This window comes from Eumetopias jubatus, unplaced genomic scaffold (assembly GCF_037043125.1).
Source record: "Eumetopias jubatus isolate StellerSeaLion01/CBP00866 unplaced genomic scaffold, mEumJub1_p1.0 scaffold_4, whole genome shotgun sequence".
NCBI classification, from domain to species: domain Eukaryota; kingdom Metazoa; phylum Chordata; class Mammalia; order Carnivora; family Otariidae; genus Eumetopias; species Eumetopias jubatus.
In genome coordinates this window covers 119,447,422-119,472,808 of record NW_028274810.1, presented here as the reverse complement: position 1 = coordinate 119,472,808, position 25,387 = coordinate 119,447,422, and the positions used below count along the sequence as shown (strand labels likewise).

The following is a 25,387-nucleotide window of genomic DNA, read 5'->3' as shown; positions in this document are numbered from 1 at the left end:
CTTATATTGCCAAATATGCAGGACTGCTGAGGAGCAAGAGGGACAAGGAGGCATGCTAGAAGACTGCAGCTGTCCTCCGGTCGTTCTACTCCACTGTGTATGGCTGTAAAAAACCCAACACAAGACAAAAGGCAACAGAAGCCCACCATTATCAGAAACTATAAAATTGAGGTCTGTGACAGAGTGCAACCTGCAGCTCTTTTAAATAAACGCCTATGAGGGGCACCTGGGTGGCTCAGTCGGTTAAGCAGCTGCCTTCAGCTCAGGTCATGATCCCAGGGTGCTGGGATCGAGCCCCATGTCGGGCTCCCTGCTCAGCGGGGAGCCTGCTTCTCCCTCTGCCTGCTGCTCTGCCTACTTCTGCTATCTCTCTGTCAAAATAATGATAATAATAATAAACCCTTAAAATAATGAACGCCTACGAGTTCCACTTACGGAAATAGTTTGGAATTAAATAAAGCAATATAACTTACATCAATCTTTGAAGTTTTGGCAAATGCTCCCACTGGATGTACGTGGTCATAGAGTATTATGACACCCACCATTACCCTCAAGCAGAATGACACCGTCTCTTCATTTGTAAATCTGCTTCTGTATTCCCTGGAGGGTAGAAAAGATATGGATGGATGAGACACATCACTACTTAATGAGCTGATTCAACATTCAGTTGATGCTGAAGGATGTATCCTGTTGATCTCTAAAAGGAATGCTAACATTATACCCCCCTTTCTCCATGGTGAGATTCCCAGAGAACTGAGGTGGGTGCAGCAGTTATCATGTACATATTCTGATCTCTATATGCACCCTCCTTGGTGTATCACCCCTTCTGCTTGGCAGAGATGAGGCAAATTTAGAGAAATCAAAAGTTAGCCCCAAAGTAATGGTTTCAGGATAGGAGCTTTGTAAAGGTTGTTCCCATCAACATGATGAAAAAAGCCACTAGCTTAACAGAGCAATATGCTTGCTATTTAGAAGCTAACTTAATCTAAGCATTTACACTATTGTATTACTGGATTCTAATTTTACTAAAATTCACTCATATTCTTCTCTCATTTGGGAAAAAGGGAAATAGAACTTTCATCTATATATAAGGCAGCATGGCATAGCAGAAAGCACCCAGAACCAGGACTGGGCATCCAGGACATGTGTGGCTCACTGGCCACTGGGCATTAAAGTCCCTTCTCTTCCCCGGACGTCACTCCCCTAAATGACAACGATAATGAATAGTTGCCCTCCTACTTCATAAGGTTCTCCAATAAGATGATGTGTAAATACTGCTTTGGAAAGTGAAAAGCTACACAAAAACAAAAGTTATCTAATAAAACCGTGTTATTTAGGAACCCAGGAGAGATTCTTTCTGCCTACTGATAAGATATCCAGCCAGACAATATTGTGGCATATATGATAAATGGCTTGAAAGTGAAGGGAAACCCAGCACAGAATTCAGGTTAGTGTTGGAAAAACTAACTAAATAAGTAAATAAATGAATGAATAAAGACTGAACTAATACTGAGAGAAAGGGATAAGTAGAAGAGTAACTCTAGTCCTCTAGCAAAAAGGCAAGGTTCTTACTGAAAAGGAGAGAGAATGCTGATGAGAAGCATAACCAAAACAGCAAAGCTCTTCCCCTATCTCCGTAAGAGCACCACAAAATTCCCCATTCCAAAGAGTCTAATAAGTGAGTCTGACTGGCCTTAGGGACCTGAAAACCCACCGTACTTTCTACTTAACCAGAAGTTACATTAAGCTCCAAATTATTTTAATATTGTTCATATATGTAACACTGGATACTTCAGATATACTTATTTTCCGCCTTCCAAATAAGACCTGTTCATATCTAGACAACTGTTTCAAGAGGATTGTTAAAGCGAAAAAGAATCAGCTAATACTCACGGTGTTTCGAGCATGACTCTGCATACACTAGCCATGGTGCTTAGACAATCTGTGGTATTTTCTATTGGTAAATTTTTATTCTGTAAAAGTGTATGGAGGAAAAAAATGAAAGTAATAGTTATTACTTAAGTATAATTTAAAACTTAACATAATGTGAAAACTGACAACTTTACATGTTGGTTCCTACTCCTAATTTTGTAAAAAAAAAATGGACTAGATTCTAGATACTGTTCTAAGCTCTAGGGATATGGCTATAAGCAAGAGAAGCAAGACCCTGCTCTCCTGAGAGTCATTTACATTGTAGCTGAGTGGAAACAACCATTACATGCAGACAGAGCCTCACAGGCCATGAGGTAGGGGGATTTTATCCTAAGGAGACTGGAAAGTCACTGGAAACATTTTAAACAGAGAAAGAAGGGCATGTGGTTTTTAAAAAGATTACTTGGCTGCTCTTTGGAGAAGGGACTATAGCGGGGCAAGAGCAGTAGTTAAGACCAGTAGGAACACGAATGCCATAATCCAGGTATGAGGTGAGAGGACAGTGGGCCGATCTGGAGAGGTAGAGCAAGAGAGGAGCTAAGTTTTCAGATTCAGGGTCTATTTTGGAGGGAGGGTCAATAATACTGTCTCACAGAGGAGATATAAGAAGTGAGATAAAGAAAGGAATTCAGGATGATAACCCCTAAGTCACTCGCCTTTACAGTGGTACTGTTAATTAAGACAGAAAAGACTGGAGAAAGGGCAGGGCTGGGAGAAAACACCCAAGACCTCGGTTTGGCCACGATACCATTGAGGTGTTGTTGACTATACATCTAAAGGGAAGCTGCCGATAGGCAGGCAGATGTATGCATGTGGGCGTATGCACTTAGAGATGGCAACGTCACAGGCCTGCGGACGTCACCACGGCTGTAGATAGGAAGAAGAACAACACGAAGAGTAACCAGCTATCTAGGCAACACTTACTTACCTCTGATACAAATTTTGTCGTGGCATCACTTAAGGTTTTCAGCATTGGGGTTGCCTCAGCATAAAACAAAGACATTCGATTTGCCAATTCATTATTTACTTCATTTTCTCCTTCTGCCTACATGGAAAATAACAGCATGTGATATCAGTTCATAAACTGTTAAATCTGATAACATTTATAAAAGAAGGGCCTAGGCAGAGTGCCTGCTTTGCTAATGCTTGTTAAATTACTCTATTAAATACTCTTAAATTATATTTTAGACCCTTATGTACACATAATACTTAAATATTCTTTAAAAACAGGTTAAAAATGATACTAAGCTATTTTTCAGAAAGATTAACCTCTTTTAAAATATGGTAAATAATATTAAGCAATTGAGTAAAACCTGAATGGGCTGCCTCCTGTCACAAGGGAAGACAGGGAGACGACGAGGACGCTGCCCCGGCCTCCGTTTCAGGAACACACAGGTACCCACAACACGCTAAGAGGCGATGACCAAAAAAGGAGGTGAGAGGAAGACTACACTAGACTGGAAGAAACTAAAATGGACTCTGAAGACTTAGCCTTTGCAGGTGATGATGGGCAGGTACGCATGGCATTCCAACCAGTCAGGGGAGAAGAGCATGTTTTCAAGTGGCCTAGAGTGTAATCCAGTGTGTTCGGTGTAATCAGGGGCAACGGCCGGTGGACAGCAAGGTTGGGAAGGAAGGCTGGGGTCAGACCGCAGAGTGTCTTAGCTGCTAGCTTAAGTTCTTATTTTTCTTCTGCATGTGACAGGGGGGTCCCTGAGCATGTTAGAAGAAAGGAACAACAATTAAGTCAATTATCTAAAGCAAACTGACTGATGGTGTCAGGCAGAGTGTGCCAAAAAGGAAAGAGACCATAGGTCACAAAATGAGTTCTCCTACAGAATGCCTGCCAAAGAGAGTGAGAATGAGGCTCTCAACTGGAAGAGAAGAACTGAGATGAAAAGGGGGGTGAGGAAGAGATGTGAAAGTTACTTCACTTGACAACAGCTGGATGTACCTGTGATTACTGAGGGTGAAAGATAGGGCAAAGGTGATTTTACGGTCTTTGGCCTTAGGTGGTAGCAGGATGGCTATCCTGGATGACTGACTGGGTGTTACATGTTTTGATTTGATTTGATTTGATTTGACATGGTGGGTATGAAAAAGACAAATGATAAGGTCAATCTCACAGCATGAACTGGTCTACGCAAAACCAAAGTAATGTAAATAACAGATGCTTCATGGAAGAGAAATCCTTTTCCTACCAAGGCCTGTCTTAGAACAGCCACTTCAGGAAATACTGATTCAATGAAAAAAGAAAAAAAAAGACCAGTCGCTCCTTTGGCACTTTCTTTAACCTCTTATGCCACTTACCACTCCTTACAGATTTATGTAGTCTTTATTAAACTATCTAGTTGAGGCTATAAGGCTGATCCTAGAAATTTCCCCATTTTTCACACCAATTAGCACAATGTAGGTCCTCAAAATCCCCGAAGAAAAAGAGAATATTTTCTTTCTATTTAAGGCTTTACTTACGGTATTTGACTCCCTGGAGGTAGAAAAGGGTAAAGACAAGGAGAAATCAAGGGAAATCAAGCCTAAGTAAACCAGAAGAGCGATTTTGTAGCCAAGGAACAGGCACAGGAGTGCTCACGGCCCATGACCTTGCTCTCGCCTCTTGCCAACATTAGTATCCTCTCATTCCAGGTCAACTTCTCTCCAGGACTCTTCCATTCTAAGACTATGGGGTCAAAAAACTCACAACTACGAATTCACGAAGTTTTTGTGCAATTTAAATGAGAATACACATGGGGCACCTGACCAGCTTGGTCAGGAGAGCGTGCGACTCTTCATGTCAGGGTTGTGAAGTCGAGCCCCACGTGGGGTGTACAAATTACTTAAAGATAAAATCTTTTAAAAAAATTAAAAAATAAAAATGAGCATACACAGAGAAATTTTCTAAGTATCAATGTTGTATGGAAAGATAGCAATTTTACTGAAGGAAGGAGTTGTGGGGACTAAGGGACCCAGTGGAAGGGCAGGCCAGCATTGCGTGTGGTCTGCGGCATCCTGCCCTTTCTTCTCACAGCTGCAGCCCGCAGTGGGGTACCAACTTTACCATCAGCTTTAACTTCACTTGAATGGACGAGCACATGAACAAGCAAATTAACAGCTATCATTACTATACCCCTGAATCAAAGCTTTAACTTACTGGAACATTATTAATCCTCATACGACTCAACGTTCTTCTATAATAGCTGAAATCATTCTGTATGGCGGGATTTGTCATCTAAAGAAGACATTATAAATGAAAAATGTATTATGCATGCTAAATGATAGTGTAAAAATTAAGTGAAAAATCTCCTAAATACAGTTTTAACTAGTTAAGTGACACTCCCTAATTTGTAATAGCAATTTAAGAACTAAAACTGGCATCACCCAAGATAGCTTTTGGTCCCTAAATCACATAACATTGTACTTAGTCCTTCTGAACATATAAACCATGTAGACTGTTTCATAGTCGTGATCCGTATACTTCCCTTCTTCTTTTCAATAATTTTAGGTAACATACTAAAAGGTTGTTTCCCAAAAACCAGTATTACCAAATAAACAAAAACAAGAAATATGTAGGCACTTGTTTTGAATTATTACAATAAATGTGTATATGGTCAACAGGGCAATCCTCAGACTAAAATTTTATATACAAATCCTTTCTGCTCAAAGTATTAATAAAAGAGAATAATTTCTGGGCGCCTGGGTGACTCAGTTGGTTAAGCGACTGCCTTCGGCTCAGGTCATGATCCTGGAGTCCCAGGATCGAGTCCTACATTGGGCTCCCTACTCAGTGGGGAGTCTGCTTCTCCCTCTGACCTTCTCCACTCTCATGCTCTCTCTCTCTTGCATTCTCTCTCTCAAATAAAAATCTTAAAAAAAAAAAAAAAGGAGAATAGTTTCCTATTATGCAATCATAAAAGGCTGTAATTACGAATCCACCTTTTCCATTTATCAGATAAGGTCCCCGAAGTCTTGGGAAGTCGAAGGACCTGCCTCACACCTGGTTACTGTGACAGAGCCTCAAGTGGATCAGGTCTCCTCACATGAAAGTTACTACTTATTTCTTTATACTCAGTCCTTCCAACAATGGGGGGGCGGTATGCAGGGAAATAGGAAGATAGATAGAAGAGGAAGAAGGAAGGCAGGCAGGCAGGAAGAAAGGAAGGAAATATCTTAACATCTTTATACGAAGGGATGTTGAAAATTAGGGATGAGCAGAAAAGAAAAAATAATATTAGAAAAGGTCAATATTGTTCCAGAGATATTTTAAAAATGAAGCTAAACGGGGTGCCTGGGTGGCTCAGTTGGTTAAGCGACTGCCTTCGGCTCAGGTCATGATCCTGGAGTCCCAGGATCGAGTCCCGCATCGGGCCCCTGCTCAGCAGGGAGTCTGTCTCTCCCTCTGACCTTCTTCTCTCTCATGCTCTCTCTCTACCATTCTCTCTCTCTCTCAATAAATAAATAAAAATCTTTAAAAAAAAAAAATGAAGCTAAACGAAGACTGAGTGTTGAGTAATTTGCTATTTGCTACACATGTAATACATCAAAAGACCTGCCATAACTTTTAAATCCAGTTTACCACGTTTCACTAAGGACCAACAGATACCACATAAACACACTATGACAAGGTCTCCAGGGATTTCCTCCTGTTCTCACTGAAAGGCTCACAACATCCATGCACCTCAGGGCCAGCACAAAGTCCTACCTTGAGCTCATCGAATCGGAGTGTGAAATGAAGAATCTCTGCAAACTGTTTGGCAAGAGCCTGCTCTCGCTCTAGATGCTGCGTGGGAGAGTATGGGGTACTTGTCAAGGCTCCCAGAAGACCTCTTAGTGCTGCTTCTAAAGAAAGGAAGATTAAAATATTAAGCTGTAGTTCACTGATTTTTATTTAAAAATGAGCAATTTATAAATGTTATGATTTTAGTTCCCATAAAAATAAGGTCTCTTCAAAAGCCAGATTATCTAAATATAATCACTGAAACTGAATAGTGTTTAACAGAATAAAAACTTAAAGGGACCAATTCAGTTTTATAATTCCATAAACCCAAATTTAAAATAACGCAGAACATGAATCTAAATTAAATACCAGGATCAAACAGCAAATTTTATATTATTTTCACCATTCTACACAGTGTTGATTTTTATGAACCGGTAAGGGTTACCTACAGCTGAATAACTTTTTCAGTGGCATCGTGTCCACACAGTCAAATCTCTACATGGCTGGGAATAAATTACCAACTTCTCATACTTTGAATATGTTGCTTATTTATAAACATAAATTGCTTTCTTTCAGATACTAAAGGAAACAAAGTATTTGGTTTAATAATTAGCTTCCTGAGTGTCTTAGAGCTTGGCATCTTAGAATCACAATATAAATATTCTAATTCATTACGTAAGTACATGGTCCCTTCGAAATAAGTGCTCTCTTTGGAATGCTAGACTTATACTGTTTAAAAATGGAAATATTGATATTTCACTTCAAAAAAAAATCAAAGAAATCAAATTAATCCATTCACAGATTTCAGAATCAGAAAAAAATGCCAGATTCTATTCAAAGAAAACAGGAGCTTATGGTAGTAGATGGTGATCTGACATTAATGAAAAAATGTCAGATTATTAAGTAAATATTTATTAATAATAAATTTGTCAGATCAACAACCCTTAACTTAAAAAAATACCAGCTCTATTATTTATGAAGATCCTACTATGAACTAACATCCCTACTATGCACGTGACTTAGTCTCTTATTTAACTTTCACCATCAACTAGGACATGGGCATTGATGGGTACACGCTCAGTTTCGAAGATTTTAGACCCCCAAGGGTACAGCTAGTGAATGCCAGATGTTTCTAACTCTACAGCCCTGTTCTTTCCACCTTAATACATAATAAACTGCCTCTCAAATAAAGCAACATTCTACCTAGCCTTCTGTAACCTTATAAAACATGAATCTATGGATTACTACATAGAAGGTACTTCTTATATGTCTAATATGTGCTGGTACTGAGCTAGACACTATACAGATGTTATCTGTCACCTACACAATAACTCCAAACGATAGTTCTTATCTTTTTTTTTATAGCAAGTCAGAAAGTCTTGATTGTCTACCATGTGCCAGGCACTGGGGTAACACAAATGAAAGCAGACATGCTCCCTATGCCCACATGGAGCGTGATTATACAGAGAAGACAAATTATTAGTTGTGATGTGTGTTAAGAAGCACATGATACAATGAAAAAATATAAAAATAGAACCTCACTTAGTTGAAGGCTCAGGAAGAGACCTCTCTGAGTGACATTTGGGCTGAGGGTGAAGTGTGCACTAAGGATGAGCACGAGTTTGCAAGCAGGGTAGTGAGCCACATCCTGAACTGAGAAGAGCATGACATAGCAGAGGAATGGCAAGAAGACCAATACAGGCAGAAAAGAGCACAAGGAAGAGAGGAACCCAAGACTAGAACAGTATGCATATAATTTATGTGCCATATCCAGTATTCTGGTCTTATCCTAATGTCCCTGCAGAAACTAGTTGGACAGGGTGGTGATACCATCAGATTAACACTTATAAAAACTCCATGGTATCTGCTATGTGTAGAATGGACTGCAGGAGTATGGATAGCTTACAGAAGTGCAAGAGTGGACGCGAAGGTCAATTAAGAGGAAAAACACGTTTTAGCTATTTTGAAAAATGGTTTACTCATCTCCCAAGATTCATTCCATCTGTCAGTATTAATATAAAGTGGAAAGCAAAGTTTAAGAGACATGAAAATAGTAAAAACTGTTAAAACACACACACCAATACTGTTACAGGCTGTTAAAGAAAAAAAGAAATTTGCATTTCCTAAATTTTATCAAGTCTCAGGGTAAATTTAACATTCAAGGTGCTCTACCACTTTGGGGGATGGCAGACCCCCCCCTCTCCCGCGTAAGGAGTGCAGTCCAGTCACTTGGCTGAGTTGGGATGGCCAGTAACCATGTTGGAGAACTTCTGTTCTGCTTGAAGCCCTCAAGGGCAAATCTGTGAAAAAAGGGCATCTCAAGACAATGGCACTGCTTATCTGCCTTTGGGGGACCTAGACCAGCCTCTCATCTTGGGAGACTCAGTGGATACAAAACAGTCCTACTAGTCTATAATGCCCTGTGTCAAGAAAGGAATCAGAGACAGAAGATCCCAGAAGATGGCTCAGGTCTCTGGCTGAATTGGAAAGAAAGGGAGGTCAAGGAGGAGATGATGTAGGGATTGGTCTTCCTGATGGAGCTCCTAAAACAAAACCATGTGATTAGGATTCTTAGGAAAGGTGATAAGAAGAAATTAACAGTCTACTAAGCCCTAAATTCTAGAAGAAATTAGCTGGTAGATCAGTGCACAAGGTTACAAGGAAGAGACCAACTGGGAGAAATAATAAAGACAAATTAGTCCACAAAGTAGAACAATAAGGGGAAACCAGTGGATGCCTAGTTTAAGAGGAGGCCCCTGTGGAAAGTTCCCCTTTAGAAACAAGCATTTATCAACACTGCCATCCACACCTAAATCAAAGACTCTAACCTTGTCAACAAAGATCAGTATATCTTCCAAATTAGTCAAGTGATCCCTTCCCTGCCTCTCTATAAGTTTACAAACTGGCAAGGGATCAGGGTCCCTCTTCTGGAGTACACATCACAGTGTATCCGTGGTGCTGAGGCCAACCACCCTCTCCTTGGGATTGCAAGATTCTGAGGGACCACATGTATCTTAACAGTTAGGTAGTTCTTTGTGGGCTATTTATAATGTTTATCCTCACCTGTAGCTCAGGCACGAAGAAAAGAGACAAAAGGTTTAGTGGATATAAACCAGATGGCTCACCAGACTCCGAAGTCCAGATAGGGTACTGAAACTCAGAGAATTTAAGTCATGTGGTCAAGACCACACAACTAATACATGGTAAACCTCAGATTTCAAATAGGAAGCTATGCCTCCAAAGCCTAAAATCCATTATTATTGCTTCTCCTAAATACCCAATACATATCTGATACATCAGATGTGTGTATTAATTTTTTTTAAAGATTTTATTTATTTGACGGGGGGTGGGGGGGAGAGATCACAAGCAGGGGGAGAAGCAGACTCCTTGCTGAGCAGGGAGCCTGACATGGGGCTCAATCCCAGGACCCTGGGATCACGAGCTGAGCCGAAGGCAGATGCTTAACCGACTGAGCTGCCTAGGCGACCCCAGGATGTGTGTATTCATTAATTCATCCCTCACTCACTCAAGAAACAGTGAGTTCCTAGCATATGTAAACAAGGATATGTTACTGTCAATAAGGAAACTGGAAACATTACTAACCAGGTTACGGGCGAAGAGATGAGCAGTAAACTATCCTATATTAAATTTGTACTTTGCTCATAACTCTACAGAAGTCCCTAGAGTAATCAAAGTTCCAGGCTCCCACATCAGAGTATGAAAAATGATAGCTTCTTGCTATTACCTATGTTATAATACCACTCTGCTGAAACGGAACACACACCACTAGCCTGATTTAATTCTGATAGTTAAAACATAAGAAAACATGTAAGCGTGAATGGTTTGGCCTATTTTATAATTATTCTTTTTTATTTCAGTGGCAAATGCTAAGAGACCAAGATGAGTCTGAGTAGGCCTGAGCACCATCTAAAGCAATATAACTTCTAATGTGCAGCTAGGAACTAGCAGCGCATGAAGGAATCAAGATAACCACGATTAAAAGACTTCAGTTCAATGAGGTTACAAAACTACAGACTACAAACTACTTGATCAAAAGGTCAGCAGCATGAAAGAACTTGACTGTCCCTATTGAGAAAATAAGCTACGATTCTTATTTCTAGCAAGAAAAGGATAATTTATACCAACACTTCTATCTCAACGATCTGTACCTTTAACAGTCCTTCATCTAAGGAAAAACAGCAGTTCTCTTAGTTTTTAAAAAAATTGAACTTCAGCTTTCAAGTAGGTTGCAGACCCAAGTGGCCTAGTAGCTAATACGAAGGTATGGAGAGCCAGAAAGGAAAAACTAGGAAGTGACAGGGACCTATTGCAAACTGGAAAGCACAAGCCCTACACCAGTGGACACGGAGATGCTTTGCAGAGATCACTCCAGCCAACTGAGATGTAGACTGACCAATCAACTGCCTAAGCTCTGATTTTTCCCAAGGCATCTGGAGACTTAAAAACAACAAAACACAGAACCCAAATAATTGCCAATTTTTAACACCTGGCCAACTTATGTCTTTCAAATTACTCCAACAGCTAACTGCCTAAATCTTACCTGCTCTGCCTCCTCCTCCTTCAAAAGAAAGGGAATTCCAATTTTGCTGACTCACTGTATGGAAGGTATAATTCTGATCTCTGAGTAATTATTCCCTTGCCAGGAAAAAAGCTAATGGTTTTGAGTGCTTTTTGTTTTAATAACTCCCTAGATAACTTTGGGCACATCAACTTGCTATTTTCTCATCTTGTACCATTTTAGATCCATGAACTAACCATAATCAGCAATGATTTTTAAGAATACAACAATCTAAATAACCCAGAGGCCTGACGATTAGTTCCCACATATGGGACAGGATTTGCTGTATAGCTGGAGAGAAATTCTACCAAGTGTTTCTCATACTAGGACCCTTTAGGCTACCAAAAAAAAAAAAAAAAAAAAAAATTCAAACATTTCCTTGTGGAAGTTATAATTTATTGGGGAAATGGTCTAAATAAATTAAAGACCTGGGTTGATAGGGATGATAAGATTATCCTATAATCTTACAGTCTAACAAGATTGCTGTACCTATGTAGCATACAGATTTAGCAAGGTGAACATAAGATACTCTACATTAATTCCTTATCAATAAATGTCTTTTTCACTAGGGAAGTCATAATTACAAAACTTTCAACTTACCTAACCTCTGAGAAAATTCATAAAATGTCTTTAATTTGCCTACTAGTGGGACAACTGCACCCCAAGCCTTCTCTTGCAACTTCTCATCTGCTGGATGCTGGATTGCCTTCAAAATCCAAAGAATAAAAATAGTTAGAGTTTTAAAAATCAAAACAGTATTATTTTTACATTAAAATATAGGTTTCGGCAAACACAGGAAACCCTGGTATACTCAATAAAATACGACCAGTCTTTCAAACCATTAGGCAATCTTTTGTGAATATAGAGGGTCACTCCCAAAGAAAGGTATTTTCTTGCTTTCATCTTTCTTTTGCTTCTCTTAATCTTTTATGGAACTTAAATGTTTTTTTTTTTCAACAATCTGGTTTGTTTTCTCTAACATCTTCAAACAAGCTAAACATGCTATCTGAAAGTTGAAACTCATAATCAAGATGGGGGAGTGTATGGGGGTTCTTCTTATAAACATTATCAAGAGGTATCGACATGTTTAGATTTTCCAAAGGCACTAGTACTCTGACTCCATCCACACTAAACTGAAAAACAAGAAAGCAAAATAAAACTGAAACCAGACAGATTTAGGGAATGCTCTCAATAAGCTACAAATTAAACAAATGGGCTATATATTATTTATACAATGTGCCTTATAAGCTTGCCACTACATGCAAATTTTCTTGATTTTTTTATATAAAACGTTTTTTTAAAAGATTTTATTCATTTATTTGAGAGAGACAGATAAGAGCATGAGCAGGGGGAGGGGCAGAGGGAGAAGGACAAGCAGTTACCCCGCTTAGCAGGGAGCCCGACGGCAGGGCTCGATCCCAGGACCCCAAGATCACGACCTGAGCTTAAGTCAAAAGCTCAACCAACTGAGCTACCCAGGCGCCCCAAATGATATTCAAACACAGTAGGATTCTGAAGTGAATCCCATTTAAGTGACTACCTAGAATTTTAATATTAAAGAAAATCTGACATTACATAAAACAATCCTTTCATATTAATACGAATATTTCAAAGGGACTGTGATACTACCCTGACAAATACGAAACAGTTCTTTTAGTCTCAAGCCCCATCTCAGCAATGTTTTATATCAAGTGGTAAAAATCTGTTAATTATTCAGGAAATAAGCAAACAGATAAAAATTAAAATTTTCTTTTCTTTTCCTGAGAAGCATAGCCAACTTTTCTTGCAAGATCTAAAAATTATTTTCAAAGTAAGAGCTCATTCTCATAATATCAAAATGGTCTGGCAAACATTACCCACTTTCAAAACTGAGTGAGTTAACTACTTCCCTGACCCTGCCCCGCCTGGATTTAGAACCGGGACACTGGCTGCTCTTTTATGACAACATGTTATGGTTCTCACTGTAATTCTGATTCCTTCTCCTTTCACATCAGTTTCACTGTGTTAGGCGACACTTTTGGTACAGCACCCAGACAGCCCAACATGCAAAGGACGCTTAGTACAGGTCAGCGGTGAGACTGTCATGGAGCAGATATGGTAACTCTCAGTTTCAAAAGTGTTACAACTGGTATAGATCTATCAAAACAGTAGTGGAGAGCTCTTATTTCCCTCACCAGTGGTTTATCCTAGAGAATAAGCTTTGTTTAATAGATTCTATATTAAATCAAATTTTATTCTATTTCAGTCATGTTTAATAAAATGCCATTTAAACAAAAATGTAAGTAAATTCCACATCCTCAGCATAGGTTTTTACATTTACCTTGCTCTTGAATGATACTCTTTCAGAGAGTATTTTCTAAAATGTAATCGGGTACAGAAGTACAATTTTATAGATCTCATTTTACAACTGGCCAAATTGACCTCCAAAAATGGCAACCATTTTATATTAGCACTTGCATTAAAACTACCTGTTCCTTCATAAACCAATATTGAGCTTTTACAATTTATCATATATAGTAAAACTGCTTGACAGTGATATGCATTTATTAGTAAATCTGAACATTTTTTTCCTATTGTCTGTGCTTTTTCATTGGTAGAATGGTTGTTCTACCTAGTTTAAGTCTTCCTATTGACAGTTACCATAGTTGTATTTGTTCTCTGTATATTTGTATATAATCAGCTTTTATTTGTACCTTCCTTTCTTAATTTGTTTTCCTACCATTCAGAAATATTTTCTGCTTATAGAGTTAAACCCAAACATCAATATGCATTCCTCAGTGAAAATTTCTTCAAATGCTTGAATAGTTACACACTTACCTTAATCTACAGATTTAAATGCCGTTTTAAGTCTTCTAGCTTACATACTTTTTATCTATTTTATTTACCTATTTTTCTGTCCTTAATTCCTTTACCAAAGAATTAATGAAGGTACCTTTATAGTAAGTCTCAAAGCCTGGTAAGGTGAATCTCTTACTATCTCCTGCGATTCTCCCCTTTCCTTTTAGTGTTATTTTTCTATGTAAACTTTAACTTTGTGACATTTATTTACTTTCCCGTGTGACCAACCATGGAACGCCACGAGCGCACTGAATGTGGCCACAGCACTAAACTGGGTGACCACAGGGGTCCTACGGTGAACTCCAACCTTTGGTCACTGCATCTAAAGTTCCTGGTTTTTACAGGAACTTTTACAAGTCCTCTTTGAAATGGCTCCTAAGTAAGGTTTCTATCATTTTACTGTCTTTTAGAAGATGACAACTACATTCAATTAAGTCAATATAAAGACTGTAGTGAGCCTTCCCACAAAGAAGCAGTTACCCTTCATTTGGTTAAGTTTTTTTTTAAAAATCCTAAGGGCAAAAGGTAAAAGTCTATATCTCTATAGTTTTTTCTTTATTGTTTATGGGAGACAACTGTAACCAGCTGATCAGAATTCAACTGTAAAATAAATTTTAAAGATTTTAATGATATAATACTGAACAATTAAAAATAATTTGTAGCACTGATTATCAATATGAAGACACTAAAACATTTTTAGAACAAATTGTGAATTGTTGTGAACTATAGGAAAAGAATTTGTCAATTAGTTAATTAAGATCCTGCTTAATCATTTAAATCTTCCATTTCCACAAATGTTTGATTTTTCAAAACATGTTTAAATGTTTAGGACTTGAATTTCACAGGAAGGGTTACATGCCTTCATTTACTGAAATCTTAAGGTTTCACTTAAGCTAATGATATTGGCAAGATTCATCTAAGCTCTTGTATTTATTTCTTCAACAGTTACTAAGTGCTTCCTAAGCACTGTTTTAGGTGCTGATGACACACAAATCAGTAAGAAACCAGGTTTACTCTCCTCCTCAAGCTGGAGGTGGTGGGGGAGTTATCAACATTAAATTTCAATAAAAGAAATGTGTTGAAAGCACTGGGGCAGCCGAGTAAGGGGGAAGTAATTACTGGGATGTGGAGGAAGGAAAAGTGTACGTGTGCAAGACATTCAAGGTACAAACAGTCCAGGCTAGGAGAGGTTAAAAAATGGAATTCACCTTATCTCTGATTTCCCTAAGCTAATGATATCACCAATGGCTAATCTAAACCAGAAACCCTGGAATCATTTAACTCCCCTTCTCCCTTATATTAAACATCCAGTCAATCACCAAAACCTGTGGCCCCTTAGTCCAAAACTAAAACATCCTGAATCATCTTCTGATGCCTACACTTAATTCTGCGTTCACTAATACTCCAAATGTCATTAGAGGAATGGAGCTGGATAAGGACCGTAAAACCACAGACTGTGCCTTGACAACCTCTGCACTGTTAGTTATACACAAGAATAAGAGAAGCAGAAGGGTGGGGAAAAAAATGAAGAAGCAGGGCAATGCCCTTAAGAAATGCAGTAATGAGAAAGACATAGGTCCAGAGGCTAGGGTGTTTCTTTGGGTGGTAGAGGACACCTGGGTATGTGTATATTCTGAGGGGAAGAAGTCAATAGAAGAAAACACATAGAAGATGTAATTAAGAGAAGGAATAATTAAAATAGTAAAGTTCCAGAGGAAGATGCAGAACAAAGGTAGAGACATTAGTCTTGGTAACAAGTGGAGACACAGTTTTTTCTGAAAAATAGAAGTGGAATAAGAGATAGACAGAAACCTGGATGAGTTCAGAGGCTCAGGAGAAAATCATGGAGACCACACCAAAGATTGGCCCCATGGTGTAAAGTCATCGGACAGAGTTGGGGGAGTCTAGACTGCAAGGGTGACAGCAGCCTTCTCCCGGAAGGCATGGGAGGAATGGAAAAAATAAGACTAGCAGGACCCAAGGCCTCAGAAAGTTATGTTCTCTCCTCCTCTCCAAAAGTATAAATAAGTATAAAAAGTATAAGTAGTACCCCCCATGGATCCTGTAAATTTCAGGTGTGAGAGCAACCAAAAAATAAATAAAATTTTCTTTAACATACATAAATTACATATTCACAGAACATTGTTTTCCTTTTACCCTTGTATCACTACAACCACTTTTGGAATAATGCAAGTGATCGTTCTTTAAATATAATACTTAACATGCAATAGAGAATTCAAAAGTATGTACAAAAGAGAGATTAAGAAGAGGAGGGACGTAGTAAATTTTAGTTTATTGGAAAATGTTTAAACATGCTTTACCTCTCGTATTTCATGGCCAGCTCCTCTATATGATTGCAAATCCTCCAAGATACCTTCTGCATCTTTTAATACTACATTCACCTGATTATAAATTTCCTTCTCAGACTCTGTAGGCTGGGCATCTAAATAGCAGGAAAGCACAAAAAAATTTACAGTCACATGATTTTTTTAGTACATGTATAACTCTAAGCAATGAACAATCTCAATTTCTAAAGATGGCTCACATTTTATTCAATGTTAACTTTGCACTTCTTAGAAAAGACTGATAACTTTTCCATACTTCTACATTTGAATAGCTAGCCTCAAGTTTGTAAAATCACAAAGGAGCAAGGGACCATCAAACATTACTATTTATCTTAAGTTACAAACCATGACTTGGTATATTAAATGAACTTGAGAACAGTAATTCAAAATTTAAATTTGGGATAGTGTTAATAATCACTTTTACTACTATAGTAATCATTACCAGTAATAACTGCAAATGCATGAATAATGATTTATTTTAAAGCAACAGAAATGGAAAGCCTACTAATATATCTTGTTCATCTACACCTTAAGACTGAAACTACTTTATTTTCCTATAAAGTTCATTTTAATGACTTGAGTTTCAATATAGAATAAAAACTATTTTAAAAGAATAGTTGTTAGATGTTTCCCTTTACTAGGGACCACTTTAAATTCTGTGCCAATGAACTTCTCTGCTGATGAGCACAAGGTCAAAACTCCTGTGCAGAGGAATTCAAATTATGACACTGTTTCAGAACAGCTAGACTGAAAACCAGATACTTGCAGCTATAATACTGTCACTGAAGTTTTGAAATACTAAAGCAAAAACGGGCTCCCCACATACTTGGGACTGAGTGAGAGAAAAATGAAGGGAGAATTACAGTCATAAAAAGCACAATCAGGAACACAAACATATGGGCACTTCCACCACCTGTGGTGTTAGCCACAGAGCATATGCTAATAGATGACTAAATCTGGATTTCTCGCTCCTAAATTTGAGGTAGCAGAAACCCTGTTTTTAATAACTTGGTCATTTGTTTCTTTTTTAATACAATTTTTTTTTTGAGAAAAATGGGCAATCTGTGTGAAATGGGAGTTTTTCATAAATCTTTCCAATTAGACCACATTTGATTCTACAGATAAGGCATAAAGCACTAAAAATGATAAACGTTATGAACATCATAATGTTTTAGAAAGAGGAACTGTGTTGGCTGAATTCCTCCACACAAATATTTTTCTTACAGGGATAGGGGAGGCAGACCAAATTGATAATATGAACTGAGAACATTTCTAATAAATCCCTTTGTCTACCAATCATATAAAAACTAGTACTTAGACTTTTCTGCACCCACTTTACCTTCCCACAAATATACAATATATTTATTTCTTTCCTTTGAAAATTTAAACTTAGTTCACACATGAAACTAGGAGTCCAGATGCCTAAGAACTGTAACTTTATTTTGCACATAGGGCAAGTCATAATTCAATTCCACCTATTAAGGCTGCAAACTAGTCAAAAATATACCAGTTTTTAAAAAAATCAACAGAGTACCAAATTTTAACTTCAACATAGTTAAACAGTACTATGGCAACAATAGATAACATTCATGTGCAAAGCCAACTCAAGAATTTGTGTTCTTGTATCTGTTCCCTTATTTTCCAAATCTCCTTTCAGAAATCTGTTTTTTTAATAAAAATACTCTGACAAAATAATTACACAAGAGGAGCCAAATTAAAAATACTCTGCGTCCAAAGCCGTAAAGGTATTACTAGAAGCAAATATTGATACTGAAGCTAAATGATTTTTTAAAAATCAGGGTTTGCATTTAGCAGTAATAATTTCTCACATTTAGCCAGACCATATTCTCCAAACTAAAAGACACACACTAAAAAAAAGTACACCTCATAACTTTTATACTTACACCAGATGCAATAGAGAAAAATACTTTTTTAACATGCAAACAGCAGTTTTATACTTTTTCATATGGAATTGTGAAACTACAGACATAACATCAATAGTAGACACATATCATAGTTTTAATTCATGAAGTGGGAATTCATGACAAAGGACAATATTTTGACTATTATATATCAAAAGATACTTGTGAAGTTTGAAAATACTAAACTGTTTTGGTGTGGTGACCTAGCTGTTAACAGAAAAATGTGACACTGAGACTTACATACAGAAGAAACATTATCAAGTAGCTTTAAGTAGACCTTGGAAGTGGTTAATAATTATTAAAAGTTTAGTAAGTACCAAGAAATTTAAAAATAAAAGAGAAGATTCCAGTTCCCCCTAAGGGTGGAAAAAATACCCAGCACCACACTGATTAAACATTTTTAGACTGTCACAGGAAAGTCACATTTATAATTTTGAAAGCTGCTGAAGACTGCTGTAGAAATGAAGACAAACAGAAAGTAGCAGACAGGTAATAAGCACTACTTTACTGAGAGCAAGTCATGCAAAAGGGTGAAATACTAGGGAGGGAGAAAAGATTATAAAATAAAGCATTTTTTTTTTCAAAAAATGGTATCATATAATACAACCAAGACTTGTCACTGTGATTTTTCATGGCAAAGAATGAAAAATTTTATTACTTGGAGAAAAAAACTATCATTTAACCAGGTGACAAAAGGACATTCATTTGAATGCAAAATAAAGTATCTACTACTTAGAGCAGGAGCAGTGATTACTCATCAAGATTAGTTTTAATAGCTGTTCAAGGGAAATTAAGGCATGTTTCAGTTGCTCTTATTATTTGAAGGTAAAATTAAATAATCGTAATTTCATACTGGTTTTCTATTTAAGAGTCACTGAAAATAATTGCTAAATTTCAATCTGAATTTTATACAATTTTATAAAAAATAGAAAAGGGGGCAAAGATCAGCTACAAAAAAAAAATAACAAAAAGAAAGTCACAGAAAAACTGTAATTGTGATAAGGGGCCATTGTGCTTTAGTCTTGCACTCACTCATTCGGTAAATATTTACGATCTATCTCCCTAAGTTTCATCAAGGCAGGGACCTCAGTGTATAGCACATACACTGTACAGGATGTAAACTTGTCCCAAGTAGATTTTCTGTAACAAGTGTTTGGTGAATGAATGAGAAGGTAGAGATATAAATGCGCCTCCAGCATGAGTTAAAGGAAACTATTATGCATTTTTAGCTCTGTATGACTATAATCCTCCATCATTTTAGAAAAATAAATATAAGAAAATGCCACCAGAATAAAGATATTTCAAAGTACAGGGCAAAAGCAACTGAAAATATGCAAGAAGTAATATGGGAAAAAAAAGTTAAACTGAAAGAGTGGATCTCAATAGTTTTACAAGATTGCGGAGGACAAGTCACACAAAAGACACAAGAATTAGAGGGAATGTATGACTAAATGGAAAGGCACTTTAACAAAGAATCAGAGAAAGTAAGATTCCATTCCTCATTTACAAACGACCATCTTTATTTACTCTCCTATTTTGGTCTACCTGGAGATAAGTCAAGTTAACTAACAGATACTGAACTTCTATCATTTACAAAGCACTGTGCAGGTTGGAAATGGACATAAAAATAAACAGAAGTGCCTCTTCTCCTAAGAACCACAATTTAATGGACTAAGAGATACAGTAGTTACTCAGGCTAAAGATGTGCCATTAGAATGAGCTATAAATGTCATTATCAAATAAGAAATTCCAAAAAGTACAAGAGGCTATACTGCCCCCAATTCAGTGCTTTTTATATGCTGCCATTAGCATAACTGCTGTCAAATTTTATGGGGCAATTCTGGGTTTATATCTTAGTTGAACCATTATTCTTAAAATAAAATCTTATCATATAGGTACAATTTAAGAAGAAGTCCCTTTTTCTAGTACACCTCAAGAGTAGATAACAGTATTTTCACTGAATATAGAATGTCATTTCATGCCTTAAGGGCTTTGTAGATGCTGTTCCTTCCTTCCTTCACTAACTTACCCTAAAACATTCTGACTCCACAACCCAACTCAAAGGTTACCATCAGAAAGTCTTCCATGATAACCCATCTACTAACTGCTAGGTATAGTTAACCCCCTGTGATCCACACTTTTGAGTGGTAAAGGATGTCAAGGAAATTATTAGTTTGTGTTTCTATCTTACTATATTGAGAACTCCTGAAAGGAAGGTGCTGTATCTTCGTTATCTCTGAATCCTCAGCATCTACTGGTTGGCATACAGGAGGCAAGCCATAAATGTCTGTTGAACTGAACTGAAAAACCATGTATGTACAGGCATGTAAACTAAAGGCGTCATGATTTAAAGACATCTTCATGCTGTAAACTACAGGATTCCATTAGATCATGTTTTATATGCATAAAAATACTTAATTTGTACACAACTTGATACAAAATGCCAGTATATCTATCTGTATGAAATTATTTCTCTAGCTGCCCAATCATGGAGATACAATGAGCTAGATTTAACCAGTAAGAATGAAATAGGGGCGCCTGAGTGGCTCAGTCGTTAAGCGTCTGACTTCGGCTCAGGTCATGATCCCAGGGTCCTGAGACTGAGCCCACACGTCAGGCTCCCTGCTCAGCGGGAGCCTGCTTCTCCCTCTCCTCCCTGCTTGTGCTCTCTCTCGTTATCTCTGTCACTATCTGTCTCTCTCTCTCAAATAAATAAATAAAAAATCTTCAAAAAAAAAAAAAAGAGGAATGGAGGAATGGTAAAGCCAAATTACTCTGGTAACCTGAATATTATTCTTCAATCAGAAACAAACAATGTAGTATTAAATATGCTACTTTAATAAAAGAATGTGGCTTTATTCTCAGTAATCACAAGGAACTGGCAAATCAACTATACTGACAATTCCTAGTCTGCTATACAGCTGTTCAAGACAGGACCCATGCTTGGGCTAAAGTCACTGAAGTAGTCTAATGATAAGATAAACTTTTACAAACGCATATTTCCAAAAAGAAGCAAATATGCAATAGATGAAACAAAAACTGATTAAGAGTACTCTAATGTTGGAATCAAAAGAAAACATTTAAAAACCTACGTAAGAAGTAACAACGGGCAAACTCTGGGAAAGTATATGGCATATCCAGTGTCAAACTGAAAGTTCTACATTGGCTGATAAGGTCAACAAGTATCACCTTTACTTTACATCTGCCTTTAATAAGTTAACACTTCATGTATAGTACTTCATTATTGGTTGTTATTGGTGGTGGTGTCAGCAATTTTAACCTATTCCTGCCACTAAATTAGCTATTTAAATTTTAAGGATAATGGTTCAAACCCCCAAAGACTGTAAAGCCAAGACCAAAGAATATTTAAAATACTACAGTAAATTCATGCTTCTCACTTGACCACAACATGATGCTAGGTTTATAAAAAGATCAAGTGCCAAGTCTTGAACAAGATCTTGACTGTATCAAAGCCAAGATTCTGCAAATGTAAGGAATGTGAGACAGAATAAAAAGGAGACAGAATAGCAGAAAAATATACAAGACCAGTTTGAAACAGATGCAAACAAACTAAAATACAGCTCTAATGTAAGTTGCCTCATCTGAAAGAAGAATCTTCAAGTCAGCACTCTGCTTAACAACCCCAAGCTGATTAAAATTCATGCTGAACATGCACTTAAAATGGCACTGTTAAATTGTTGAGAAGGGTCAAGAAAACTAATATTCATTTAATAACATCTTCCCCTAAAAACCCAACAATTTAATATGGTCCTGATATTCACATTACTCTTCTTTGCTAGCCTGTACACAGGACCCAAACTGTAACAGAACATTTCTAGGAATTAAAAAAAAAAAAAAAATCAGAGACCACAAATTATTTCAATAAAATGTAGATAAGCTACAAACTGATTCATATGAACTGTCCTGGTTTAAAGAAAAAATATATAAATTATTCATAAAATAGAATGAATTGTATAATATCACATAAACTGAAGTTGATGGAAAATGCAATGACTCTCTGGGGATAGATTTTAAGGGATTTATTTTGTTTTTAAAACCAGAAAAGGTCTTAAATTTTAAGAATTTAAAAATCTGTTCAAATGTTTTAATCTCAGATAAAAATGCATGGGATCACACAACTTATAAACTTCTATCTCTTCACCCTTTCCTAACAATTTTCTAATAATGATCAGTTAAAACAGCAACATTCACAGTGAAACAACCAATTTAATATCATTGTTCTCAATTTGACAACCAGATAAGCTAAAGCAATACAGACAGCCAAAAAGCAAAAGCTTTCCAACATGCACAGGGGTCAATGACACTTACCTGCCACTCTTAGACCATATTACAATAGGTCATGCAACATAAAACAAACAGAAGGCAAATTACTTAAAGGTCTGTGAACCCATTATTTTTCTTTTTATTTAGAGTTAGAAAAAAAAAGGATTCCTGAAATACATACATATAATGAGTTTAACTTTTCAAATTAATTAGCTGTAAAGATTAAATAATTAAGGTTCACACTTACCTTTTAATATTATGCCCAAATTACTGAGCTTTGAATGGCCTTCATGAACAGATTTGTATTTAAAATACTTCAATAGATATACATAGAGTAATTAACACCTAGTCAATTTTTCTCAACTGCAATCAATTTTCCCCCAAATATTGCTTCTATTAACAAATCCCAAAATAGCAGTTGTCCTTTCCACCAAAATTTTTTCATAAAAATGTTTTCACTAGAGTATCTCCAATTATAAAATAACATCCAACTAGGAGATAAGACTCTCTTACAAAAATTCAAGTAAAAACATTTTATCACAATTTAATCTATAAAATCTTGACTTCCAGTTCTAGAAGGCACCAGAAATTTTACTCAAACAATTCATAGCTCAGTCATGCAAAGCAGTTAAAAAGATGGCAAAGTGGAAACATTCATTTAGTGCAAGACAAACGCAGTCTACTGCAGGCAAAGAGAAATAGATATAAAATCATCTTCTCACTTTCAAAATCAAGGAAAAAATTTGGCCCCTGCTCAAGGTCTGTGCATGTCAAAACTTTAAGAAGATTCCCCATGTTAAGGTACCTGTCAAGACAAGAATAAGAAAAGAGAAAATATCCCTTTATAAAAAAGAACATCTGAAATTTATTTTTTTAAAAAATAGTAACAGGGAAAATGTTCATTAGGCCATGAATTCGTCCTTCAGGTTACCCAGACTGTGCTCTGGCAGACAGCAAACCGGGTTCTCAAGGTGTTGGTATGTAGGACCTAGAGGTGAAATGTGGTTTTCCTGTACACAATGGCACAACTGTTGCTCTAATTCTTCTCAAAATTCTCCCAAGACAAGTTTCATTAATGGCCTTATAATGAAAAATTCTTTAAGTATTCCAATAGTGCTAGTATTCTGAAAAAGAAATTTCTTATCAAGAATTATTCACATGTCATCTTGCTTAATATTGCACTGAAACAAAAATTTATTTCAAAGCCAAATATTAAGAGTTTTGGCCACAGCTCACCTTTGCATTTCATCTTAACATAGCAGAATATTCAACTTACTTCCTGTATGCCATTCAATAAAGCATATATTTCCATCCAACTTAAATTTGGATTATTAATAAATTTGTGGAAGTTGTTTAAAGTATTGATTCTGGATATGCAGCACCATACTGATTTTCTGTAAGATTATCATAGGATTGTGAGCAAACACATTGCTGGGCGTAGTCACCAAGGCATACTATTAGAATGTTCATCATAAGGCTGCTTGCTTCATGGACTAATGAAAGGACAGCACTGGCTACAGACTCAACATGATTTTAGCAAATGAAAAACTAAAGAATTATACATATGATGGTGATGTTTGCCTACGATTAAGAAAAAAATCATGCAAACTTTGTTTGATCCCCATATTTTATTAACAAATATTTGGGCCAGCCTTCACTGCGGTGTGACCATCTTTCACCTTTACCATTATGCACCAGCTGTGAAGGGCTAAAGAGACTTACTTTCAAAGTCCAAGAAAAAATGTGCTGCATTGTGGTCTATGTCCCTGGTTAGCACCTTAATGAGATTACCCATGCCAGCAAACCTAAAAATAAAAATGGCAACATCATTTAGTTCCAGTAAAAAAAATTTTAAGCAGAGGCCTGGGATTCGGCAAAGGCTGGCTTGCTCATAATTACCAACAGGTGCAGGTTTATATACTTCTGGCATTGAAAATTTGGAACAACAAAAGCACATTTGGCTCTGAGTTTAGAGCCCTCTCCCTCTTTTCCACATATCAAAAAAGTTACATAAAGCAAGAATGGAAAAAAGATATTTTTACATATAACTTGCAATATTTACATTTGATTAATATCTATGCTAGTGTTACTCCTTTAAAATGTTTGAGGCATATATTCTCAACTTAAATTAACATCAAAAATAGATCTCTCAAATAAGTAAAAACTGAAACTATTATTTTTAAGTAACAGGGATATTTTCCTCCTTGCAGAACCAAACCCTATTGGGAATACTAGGAAGACAGTATTCAAACCACATTTAACCATTAAAGACTGAAGGGAATTATCAACTGATGACCCATTTAAGAAGTTTTACCACACATAAACCAGTATTTCTTACATCTTCTATACTCCTAAAATTAATCAGATTTTTCATTATTTAACTCAAAGACTGATAATTCAACAATATCAACTATACACAAACATACAAAGTATATAACTTGGAAGTTAACACAGCAAACAAGCAAAAGGGAGCCAGCAACCACCAGAACTTAGTAAGTTTGCAGAGGAAAAACAGTAAAAATTAAGGCACTGGCATAAATCTTGCCCCCAAATTTGCCATGAATCAGTGAGGATGAAGGTGGAAGGAGGTGTCAGGAACATCCAGGAAACCAGGCTTAAACTGTGAAGTGGCAGTAACTATAGGGAAGGCAGACTATGATAGATAGCACAGGCACACCACACCTTCCCCTCTCCCAGTTTCAATTGTTTTTTTCTCCAAATATGGAACTGCTAGCAAATGTAAATGAAACAAAGCATAAAAGTAAAAATATTTTTT

At 36.8% G+C, this 25,387-nt stretch overlaps 1 protein-coding gene across 8 annotated transcripts in view; it reads right to left on the bottom strand.

The window, feature by feature from the left end:
- Window positions 1–25,387, bottom strand: part of CYRIB (CYFIP related Rac1 interactor B) — a 102,720-nt gene that overhangs the window by 8,230 nt on the left and 69,103 nt on the right. For 6 of the 8 annotated variants that reach the window (XM_028105549.2, XM_028105546.2, XM_088022761.1 and 3 more), the window contains 8 exons: window positions 23,334–23,416; window positions 16,382–16,503; window positions 11,823–11,928; window positions 6,629–6,765; window positions 5,081–5,158; window positions 2,861–2,977; window positions 1,894–1,973; window positions 474–600 (listed from right to left, as the gene is read on the bottom strand). In XM_028105549.2, the coding sequence (XP_027961350.1) occupies window positions 474–600; window positions 1,894–1,973; window positions 2,861–2,977; window positions 5,081–5,158; window positions 6,629–6,765; window positions 11,823–11,928; window positions 16,382–16,503; window positions 23,334–23,406 (840 nt within the window). In that variant the 5' untranslated portion in view covers window positions 23,407–23,416. Of the gene's footprint in view, window positions 1–473; window positions 601–1,893; window positions 1,974–2,860; window positions 2,978–5,080; window positions 5,159–6,628; window positions 6,766–11,822; window positions 11,929–16,381; window positions 16,504–23,333; window positions 23,417–24,333; window positions 24,417–25,387 lie in introns of those variants that run through there. The other 2 variants (XM_088022760.1, XM_088022762.1) reach the window with 2 other exon arrangements.